Source organism: Carassius auratus, unplaced genomic scaffold, assembly GCF_003368295.1.
Source record: "Carassius auratus strain Wakin unplaced genomic scaffold, ASM336829v1 scaf_tig00001940, whole genome shotgun sequence".
NCBI classification, from domain to species: Eukaryota; Metazoa; Chordata; class Actinopteri; order Cypriniformes; family Cyprinidae; genus Carassius; species Carassius auratus.
In genome coordinates, this window is record NW_020523415.1 from 781 (window position 1) to 11,622 (window position 10,842).

Sequence of the window (10,842 nt, forward strand, 5' to 3'; positions counted from 1 at the left end):
ATAATCTATTTGGTTGCCAGTAATTGCCAATCAAAGAGCTGTGAAAGTTGTGTGCAGGGCGGACTTAGCAGGGTGCTGGGATGGGCTATTCCCCACTTTAACATTTTCTCTTGAGAGAGAGAGACAGAAATGGGGTAGAAATAGTTCTTTAGTCACAGATGAATTTGTTACATTTATGGCAAAAAATCGGGATTGTGTGATGTCATGATTTGACCAAATTATGATTGGAAATTGTACAATGTATAATCTCAAAGGGGAAAAAAATTTATGTGAATTTTAAGGCTTATTAGAAAGTTGAAATATATATATATATATATATATATATTAATTCCTTTTGCTGAAATTGACATCAAACTATATATTTTCTGATTGCCTTAATAACAGACCCCATAATAAGGAAAATATTTAGCAGGTGACTTTTAATGGATAATCTTACAGAATCACCTGGCCAGGTAATTAAGCATACATTCATTATAATTATTTTTTTTATTTTATATTATTTATTCTGTGCATTAGATGAAGGTAAAGCTAGTTACAGTTTGTTTAAAGGAAACATTCATTTGAGACCTTGGTGGCTTTACCTATACAATTAGCTAATTTTAAAAAGAATGTTGCTCTATCCATATACAGATGGGGAGGAGGCAGAAGATGGGGAAGAAGAAGAAGAGGAGGTCCAAATGCCTGGTACAGATAAATTGGCTGCAAGCCCAGAAGAAAAGACCCTGTTCTCTATAGAGGAACAGAGCACTGATTCCAAAGAATAGACACAATGGGTAATATGAATTTAAGTATTTTAATCTACTTTCAAAATAATAGCTCACCCAAAAATGAAAACCTCATCATAATTTACACACATTTTGATGTTGTTTCAAATCTGAGAATATTCTTTAAAAAAATCAACTTTTGTGTTCCACAGAAATTCATACAGGTTTGGAATAATGTGATAGTGAGTAAAAATTGACAGAAATGGTTATTTATAGTAATACTTTAAGAAAAATCTGAATTTGCTACTGGTAATTGCATTAACATTCGTTTTTGAGCTGATGGGATGTTATGTTACATATATTAGTCTGGTCTGTCACTTTGATTTTCTTTCTCTTTACAAACATTTTACAAACGATTGTTTTTGTGTTTTGATTTTCACAGTGGAGAGTCAGTAAAGGTCGATTAACTCTGCTTAGTGGACAAATGGAAAAAAAAATTAGTTAGCAGTCCCATCTATCAAAATGCATAAGTCCTGAATCACCATTTCTCTGTTTTCCAGGCTCTAACTTGTTGAAATGTGAGTTTTGTGGTGCTGCCTTTGAGACACGTCGTGGTTTGTCTAGCCATGCCCGCTCTCACCTACGCCAGCTTGGCATCGGCATGTCAGAGAACAGTGGTGCACCCATTGATCTTCTCTACCAGATCACTAAGGAACGCTCCATTGACACACACTTTACTGGCACCTCCCCTACTGTGGAATCTCCCAAAAAGCTCCAGCACCATGCCCCTATTGTTCCTATACCTAGCCCCACAAAAGATGTTGAAACTGAAGAAGGACTGCTGGACACCAAGCCCCCTGTCCCATTCTCTATTGCGGCTTCCGCTATTAAAGTTTCCTCTTCACCAACTACTCACTCTGCAGCTGGCTCCCTGCCTTCCTCTCCATTTGTAAAGTCTCGGTCCCCTTCCCCAGTGCTGAGAAAGGCTCCCATCTCTTCCCTACTACCCGTGTCTTCCCCATTGCGATCCCAGGAGCATAAGACCTTAGGAAAGAACCAGCCTACCAACCTTTCTAGTCCGAACAAACCATTCTGGGCACCGCAAGATACGGATGCCCCATTGAATCTTAGTAAGAAGTTATTTAATGTCCTACACACTAATAAAGAATTTCAATAATTTGTTTGTGATTTGTTTTTGTTGTCTTGTGGTCTTCAATTTGCTTTGCTTTTGCTTGTTTATTGTCTGTTGTTCTTACAATCTCTTTAACTTTTCTCTTCCGCTCACACTTTCCAGCGATGGACATGGACTCTAAAGACATTATTTGCCAGTTGTGTGGTGCGTGGTTTGAAACAAGAAAAGGCCTCTCTAGTCATGCTCGTGCCCATTTGCGCCATTTTGGGATTGAGTACTCAGAATCTAAGGGTTCCCCCATTGATTTACTCAACCGGTTCATCTTGACTGATGACTTTAAGCACAGAGCAAATTCTTTTCTATCAGATGCTCCAGAAGACCTGAGGGTCCCAGAAGACCACCGTGACATCCCTTTTACCCTCCACTTCCACTTCACCTAAAAGATCACTTCCCTCCAGCCCTGTCCTGTATAAAACAGCAACCACTTCTGTGAGGACAACAATTGGCTCTAAAGCTACCTCAACTTCTTCCCACCCTTTATTGGGCCCACCCCCAAAGAAGCTGAAAGCCTCTTCATTGCAAGTACTTCGTTTCAGTAGTGGAGAAGTTATGTCCTTTCCTATAGGTAACAAACTTTATATGTTTTTGCATGTTTTGTCTATCATTTGCTTCCTCAATTGTGTTAGGTAATTTACACACCAAAACTGACTAAAGTATGCTAAATTGTTCTCTACCAGAGCCAATGAAAGACGTGGGCTGTGAATTCTGCGGAGAACTTTTTGAGAACCGCAAAGGCCTCTCCAGTCACGCTCGCTCCCATTTGCGCCAACTTGGGATCACAGAATGGTCTGTGAATGGCTCACCAATTGACACACTAAAAGATATTATAGTCCGTCGAGGCCTGCCATCCATCAAACCTCTGAAGTCCCCCAAATCCCCCTCTTCTTCTCCAATTCCTGGGCTGTCTCGGACCACAGTCCAGTCTTCTTCCCCACCAGGGAATGTGCTTGGGCGCCCGTCTTTCCATTTTGCCCAAACTCCCAGCCACGACCAGCCTACTACACGCAAAATGTCTCCTTCGACATCTACTGCCAGCTCTTCCCCAAACGTAGAGCTCGTTAAACCGAAACCAGAGCCTGAAATTGTGGAGGTTACAATGAAAGGATCAGACATGGGAGTAAATGAAAGCTACAACCCAGAGCCACTACATTCCAGTTTAGACACTTCAGATAATGTTTATCCTGTCAACTTGGGTATGTTTTTTTTTTTTTTACTATTAGCCTTTTCAAAGATCTTAAAGGATGACTGAATCTTTCCTAGCTCAATCTGTTGTCTTTTTGCTGTTTTTCTCCTTCAGTTATGACTCAGGAGAAGGAACCTTCCCGTGATATTCGCTGTGAATTCTGTGGTGAATTCTTTGAAAACCGCAAAGGCCTCTCAAGCCATGCACGTTCACACTTGAGGCATATGGGTATCACAGAGTGGTCTGTGAACGGCTCTCCCATTGACACACTTTGGGAAGTCATGAGGAGACAAGGCACTACCCCTGCATCTGTTGCCTTTGGCATAAAGGAGGAACCAGGACAGGATAGTGGGATTTCATTAAACAGTCCAGGCTATCAGTCCTCTGCCCTGTCCCGAAAGTCACCTCTTAACCTGCTTCACTCTGGCTCGCGTCTTCATAAGCATGGGCTGGGAAGCGTTGCCTTGTCCTCTACCTCATCTGTGGGGAAGATTTTTGGAGTGCCTCCTATGAAGAAGAAGGTACTGGTGGAGGAGGGACAGCCAGGAGAGAAAGCATTGCTCATTCAATCTAAAAATTTCTCACCTCCCCCACAGGACTATTCCTTTAGGGGTAAAGCCTCAGTGGAGAAACATGGGGTAGGCCACATGGGTAAGGTTATATTTTTGGCTAACTCCTTATTTGGTTCTTTTTGAAAATAATTGTTTGAAAATAAAATTGTAGTGCAGTGCCTGTTTTGCTTCCATGTTTGCAAAAGAATGACTCTCAAATAAATGTAAGACCCAAGTGGAGAATTCCAAGACTTAAAATAGATTCTCATATTGGTTAAAAGTAAAAAAAAAAGAAGAGGATATAAAGACTGGCCCTATCTTTAGATGTTTCTGGTCCTATTGTGAAGTACTCATTGTTTGCATGTTTGGCACAATATTTATTGGTTTCATTGCTGTGTGAATAGTCTCAAGAACAATATGACTTCATTTTTTTACATTTTTTTTACTTTCATTTCCAGATGCCAGTTGTGAACTCTGTGGATTTTACTTTGAGAACCGGAAGGCACTGGCCAGTCATGCTCGAGCACATTTACGTCAGTTTGGAGTGACAGAGTGGTGTGTAAATGGTTCGCCTATCGAGACGCTGAGTGCCTGGATACGCAGCCGTCCACAGAAGGCAGCAGAGATGCAGCAAAGTTATGTTCAAGGAGCCCGCTATGCCCAAAAGAAAGTATGAAAGCAACTGGAACAATTTTGTGATTTTTTTTACTTCCCTACCTAGTCATTGCAATTCTGTGGTGTTCTTGCTTTGAAGTTTAAAAGCTTGCTTTTTAATATAAATTAAAATGGCTGTAATCTTTTGCAGAGGTGCGGTTCTGCTCTCTCACCATCCCGTGACTCTGACTCTACAACTCCTGTTTCCCAAAAGCCCACTGTGGCCAAATGGGCATCTCTCACTTTGCCTCAAAAGAGAGCAATTGGGCGGGATGTCAAAAGTTGTCCCTGGGGGTTGTCATCACGGGGAACTGACGCAAAAAAGCAGGAGTGGAAGTTCCACTCAGCATGGCCTTATTCCACAGCCTGGCACTCATCATTCCAATAATGCACTTCCACATGCGCAGGTGGCGCATAGTGAACTCAACGTGCGTTTGCCACGAGGTCTGAGCACAGCTTCACCTTAATCTCTTCATATCCCTTTTCCCCAATCTGCCTAGAAAATCAAACTTAATCTAACAATTTCTCTTTTCTCTTCAGGATTTGAGAGACGCCCACTTAAACATCCATCACATGCTGAAGGAGGGGTGGGAGAGAGTGGCACCCCGAAACCTCGCTCCAGTACCGTTCCTGCCCTTGTGCCAAAGCCCCCCTCCACTCCACTGGTTAAACTTGTGGGTAAAATTTACTCACTTAAGTGCCGGTGAGTTGCATTTATTAGATCTGTACTTGGAAATTTGATCTAATGTACCTAGTGAGCTGCCTTGATATCTTGAATGCCTACTACTTGAACCTTGTAAGTGTTCTGTTTTAGAACTAGAATGGAAGAAATTCCATGTGCTAACAAACAGCACGTCTTACAGGCCCAGCTTACAACTAAGGCTATGTTTACAGTAGTGCAAATGTGGGCAGCCAGGCCATTGTTTTCAAAGGTTTCTGTTTTGGTCTGTTTACATTGAAATGCCACCCCGGAGTTTTCAAATGAAAACGGGGCCCTTGAAAAGCCTCTGTTTTCAAGGGTCTTAAATGCCAGAGTAGTATAAAGAACAGGCGTAACTGTAGCAAAAAGGTATTTATTACTAAAACAAAAAGCACTAGTGTAAACATAGCGTAATTTCAGTTAGCTAGCATGATGCTAAGCTAATAACATGATATGGCAATAAATATAAAGACTGCATAATACACATAAGTACTGGTTAGAATAGTCCACTCTTTAACATATTTGTTTTGATACTTTTCTCTGTTTAGTAAAATATTTATAATTGCCTTATCTACAATTGTAGCATCTCCATGTAGCAACAAGCAATTTTCTCACATTCCCTCAGCTCTCATTTGATGTTAGCGTTTTGCTATACTTGCGCTATTGAGCATAAAAACAAATATTGCTCTAGTGTTGTCAAAAGACCTGGTACTTCAGTACCAAGTCAGTACTAAAAAAAATTAAATGTTACGGTACCAGGTTTTTTAAAGTACCAGTAGTACCGAGTATCCGGTCAACCTGGTTCTTGATGCGAAAGGTGCGCAGATGCACTCTCTTCATAACAGCAGTGAGACGTGGCGACAAATCAAATTAAAGACTTCTAGCAAGTTAGTTTTGTGTAACCCATTAAAAAACGTGTGGCATCCGCCACAATTTCAAAACTGACCGGTGCAAATCGATTTTCCAAAAGGCTTTTACTTTGTTGAATAAACATGAGCACTGCACGTGTCAAAGTAAAAAAAAATGGCATGTGTGTTTTTATATCACTGTGTTTCTGAAGGAAACTGACTGTCTTCAGAAAATTATGGATGTCACTTCTTGCCTGTAATGCCTGAGAAGCGTTTGTGAGCCCAGGCTCAGTACTTGTTTGATTGCAGCCGTTACCAGAGAAACCTCTCTCTTTCACTCTACAAGCGCCTCCTGCTGGAAGATGGTGAATTTGCATATATATGCTGCCACAAATAGAGTGCAAGGCTGTGGGAAACACTGTTACGAATATATATATATTTTTTTATTTTGATGTCAGATTGAAATTAACGCTGGTATTAGAGTGCTTCTTCGTTAGCATTAGTGGGCTAACACTAGTATAATGACTATTAGAATTAAGTTTATTTATTAACTATTTAATGCTCCTATTACTTTTATCATGGTCTCAAAAACAGGTGGACATGATGATATGTACTATTTTAGATTTTTAAACACCGGATGCTTTTAAATGAATTTTGAATCTAAAATATGCATGTTAGAGAATGTACAAATGGTTAATATTGTTTGAGTCATATCAGTCAGAAAACAGTTCTGGGCTTTTTTTTTTTTTTTTTCAGCTAACTTAGTTGTTATTCTTGGCTTTAAAATTCAAAAGCGCTTTAAAACTAAATATGTACATAGTTTGGATTAAATAAAAGTGTAGTAAAAAAAAAATAATTAGCATGTTTTTGTTTTGCATTGGTACCAAAATTGGTACAGAGAACCATGGATTTTCACTGGTATTAGTACCGAATTCAAAAATTTTGGTACCATGACAACACGATATTGCACACATTTATGGTGTTATAATGAACTGTTATAGTAACACTGTTAAGGACCAGATCTCGCTATTAACTAACATGAATATTGGCTTTTTAGTACTTATAAGGCACATATTAATACCCAATTTTGCTATATTTTAGATTCCTTAATCCTACATCATACCTAAACTTTTAACTATTAATAATCGGCATATGAGTAGCTATTGGAGTCAAAAGTCTCAGTTAATGGTTACTTAATTGCAAGAACATGACCTTAAAGCATGAACATTTATATTTTTTATTAATTGTATTTTTTTATTAGAGCTACTATATTGTTTTTTATTTGTTTTATATTTATTGATATGTTTTGGGAAGTAAAATTATATTCATAATCAGCACATCTTTCAACTAGATAACTAGACATGACGTCTAGATGGTATGATTAAAATAGCTGTAAATGTGTAAGCCCTCAGAAACAATTGTCATTTATTTGTAATCCATTTCTTTTAGGTTCTGTGACGTGGAGTTTCACGGCCCTCTCTCGGTACAGGAGGACTGGATCAGGCACCTACAGCAGCACATCCTCAATCTTAACTACAACAAGACTGCTTCACCTGCAAACGACACTCCCGCCCAAAGTGACACACCTGATCCCAAGCCCCTAGTCTCAGCTGCTACCTCCACGTCAACTACGACCACAGCCCCCTCCACGACCCCGTCCACACCCTCCCCAAAGCCCACAACTACACCCACATCAGCCTCCACACCTACACCCGCCCCCAGCCAAGCTTCAGCGGGGCGGCCGGCTACAGCAGAGCCAGTTCCTTCTCCTGCTAATTAGGCCATGTGTCCTTCCTACATATGTATGAGATGCCATCATCTTCGGCAGTCATTTACATGATTTGTTTCTGTATTACTAATCTTTGATTATTTCAATCTCTGATCAAAGGGAGAGATTTTTCGAAAAATCTCAGCTAGCGACCCACTTACCCTGACCTACATCGCGAGCATCTGTTATGATTCAGGCGCTAGGTAGGTGTGTTGCCATGACAGTTCTCATCTCCCTTTTGTCGGCCGTAATTTATGAACAAGAAAAAGTCACAGTATAATACAAATTACATTTGTTTTGTGGATAAGCTTTGATGAGTATGTGGTGAGTTCAGTTCTGTAAGCTATTTGGCCCTTATGCCCAATGACTAGTATTTTGTTTTTTTAAAATATCTCACAAAACTCTTTAGCTTACCAAATGTATTCTTAAATGGTCAGCAAAGTAGAGAATTACAATCAAAAAGGCACAGATATAAAGCTCACCCTTAAATGGTTTCACTATGAAGCACTTAAACAAAAAGCTTTGACCGTTTGAAACAAAGCTTATCTGTTTCTAGCATATACAAGTTCACAGTTTGTGTTAACTGTTAAAAGTTAACTGTTTTAGCTGTGATAACTGACTACAAGGCTGTACTGCCATGCAGCTATCAAAAGATACGATGTTCGTTTTAAGCAGACAAAGATAGGTTTGTGTCCTGACAGGACATGGCTTTTCTTTTCTGCAGTCCCACTGCAATCTAGACCTTGATAATGTCATTTGAATCTTGCCACTTGGTTGATCAAATTTGTCTGGAACCAATTGCTGCTAAATATTTAAATAAGCTAAGCACACTTAGTTAAATGCATCGTTTTAGCACATGACCAACAAAATGAGCATGCAAATTGTCATGCCTTCCAGTTGTATTCAACCGTACGTATTTATGCCTTTGTTGCTTTTTTGTATGGCTCATTGTTTTGTAGCAAGTTTGCACAAGCTTCATGCTTTGATTAATCCGATCCTAGATCGCTCCATTTTCTCTCCATTTAATCCTGTGCTTGGCACAAAGTAAACTCTAATTGAAACAGTCGACGCAGCTGTCTAAAAGACTTCTTTGTTACTTTTTAAATAATGAAGCTTTCTGAGAAACTGCCTTGGAACAAGTTGATGGCCTGAAGTATTTTATGCTCATAAAAGTCACTTTTTTCCCCCCAGATGCATTTCAAGAGAACCCTAATTATGGCTCATCTGAATGTTGAACGAGCTTAACTTTTTGGCTACACTACATTTGAATGTTTCTCTAGAGTAAATGGTTAACGCACTTTTATCTGCAAAGAATTAGGGAGTGTTCGTGTATATATAAAACGTATATCTTTTTAGTTTTTCTGATCGTAAAGTGCTTAGTCTGAGACTTTTTTCTTAACAATGTTTTTCCCTGTACCAATTTGAAGGCATTTTCACAAAAACGTAAACTGTAGAAATTTCCCAGTGACAGAATGTGCCAAAGAGAACGTGACACGTCTCGGTAGCTTTAGCTTTTGCGAGTTTTTTGCAAGTCTGTCGTTTTGTCTTTGAGCAGTTGATGGTAGCAGCAGATTTGCTGCTGTGGATTTGCTTGAAAAAAAAAAATAATAATACATAGAAACTGACAATTGAGTTATACTATGTGAGTATACTAGACAAGTACACCATACTCGTGATGCCAGGAATTGACTCTGACGATTTTTTACTGCGAATATGGTGACTGCCTCCCAAACATACGAGTGCTTTGGATCACATTTCCATATCTACACAGGAAAGCAATAACAAACCGCTCCGCTATGGATGTTTGTTGCAGCTTTCACGACTTTACTCTTGACTGTTAGGCTTTTAGTATTCCAAAAGGGAATATTATTGATATATCTAACCTAACACATGTATAGATGAGAAGAAGATTTTAACAGTTTAACACTTCAAATGTGGTCTTGATCATTGTGAATTTATTTTGATTTCTAATGCTGTGTATTTTTTAATGAGACGTGCGTTCCTTTACTTGCAGTTACATACCAGTGGAATAGATCAGCGTTTTATTTTTGATTCTGTCAGTTTCTCTTTTAAGATACAGGACATTGGTGCTTGTGGATTTTTAATTGAAGATTGTTCCAAAGGGAGATTGTCAAGTCCTTTGCGCAAGGACTCTAAAAACGTGTGTCTTAAATTCAACGGCTCTGTACATCATGTTCTTGGTTAGTTAGGTCTTTTTGTGACTGTTGCCCAGTTGGCATGTGCTTTACAGCTGATGGTGTGCGTTCTCCTAAAGATATCCTCAGCTGGTTTAGACCGCGGTGTCTGTACAAGTATTCGTGTGTATGAGAGAGACAAAAATACTTTTTGTGACTGAAAGAGAGAAATGCCATCGAAGTGTTAACCAGAGGAAGATTCGTGTGAATCTGCTCTTGAATGAAAATCATTAAATGTGATCTGAAATCTCAGCGAGTTGTGCATGTCATTTTTTTATTTTATTCATAACACAGGAGGATGATCAACAGCGCTGTAATTTCACTCAACAGAATACAACAACATTCCTCTGCATATGTCTTATCAGCGCTGGGACTGTTGTAAACAGTATGAAAGCAAACAAAAACAGCTGGTAAATGGTTAAAGTGGACGCGATGGGAACACGGTGATAACAAGCTTCCTGAATGCTGTACTATATTTGTAAAATGCATGTTGCTTTTCATGAATAGGACACAGATCCTGTGAATTTTGTTAAAATAGCTTGTCATGAAAACTATGTTTGAGCACAGTGTACCCAGGATATAGGCCAAAATCAACATGGAGATTTGGTATGACCAGTCTCAGTGGTCTTGACCTTAACTATGCTGCAGTTAAAATCATACAATATTACATTATTCGTTTTATGGGGATTAAAAGTTGCTAGAGTAAAAATTGCAAAAGCAACATGATTTAGACTCAATAATAGCTACTGTCTTGGCAATTTTTTGTTTGTACTCCATTTGTTGTGTTGACATTTGTCAAACTCAAAACCATTTCAGTCTGTTACCAGAGAAAAGTGATTCTATCGATTTGTCAAGTCTGTTATGAACCAACATTTAGTCCTGAACTAGCTAGGCTAGTTTAATGTAAGCTAAACCTTTTACCCAGTTACCTATTCTGGTGTATTTTATTTTAGTAGGCCTTATTTAATCTTACTTTGTCTTATTTTATTTTGCACAGTATGGCAATTTCGGCATCACTTAACAATAAGGTTCTGTTTGTTGACATTA

General features: G+C 39.0%; 1 protein-coding gene across 1 annotated transcript; it reads left to right on the top strand.

Annotated features, from left to right (window-relative positions):
* The first annotated feature begins 765 nt into the window (after positions 1 to 765).
* On the top strand, positions 766 to 10,046 carry LOC113069632 (protein Wiz-like). The gene is given in 11 exon segments (XM_026242798.1): positions 766 to 773; positions 1,265 to 1,834; positions 1,999 to 2,221; positions 2,223 to 2,461; positions 2,574 to 3,089; positions 3,194 to 3,730; positions 4,089 to 4,300; positions 4,436 to 4,604; positions 4,606 to 4,728; positions 4,825 to 4,987; positions 7,282 to 10,046. Coding segments are annotated over 11 exon segments (3,087 nt in total). The 5' UTR covers positions 766 to 769; the 3' UTR covers positions 7,613 to 10,046.
* Positions 10,047 to 10,842: the final 796 nt, after the last annotated feature.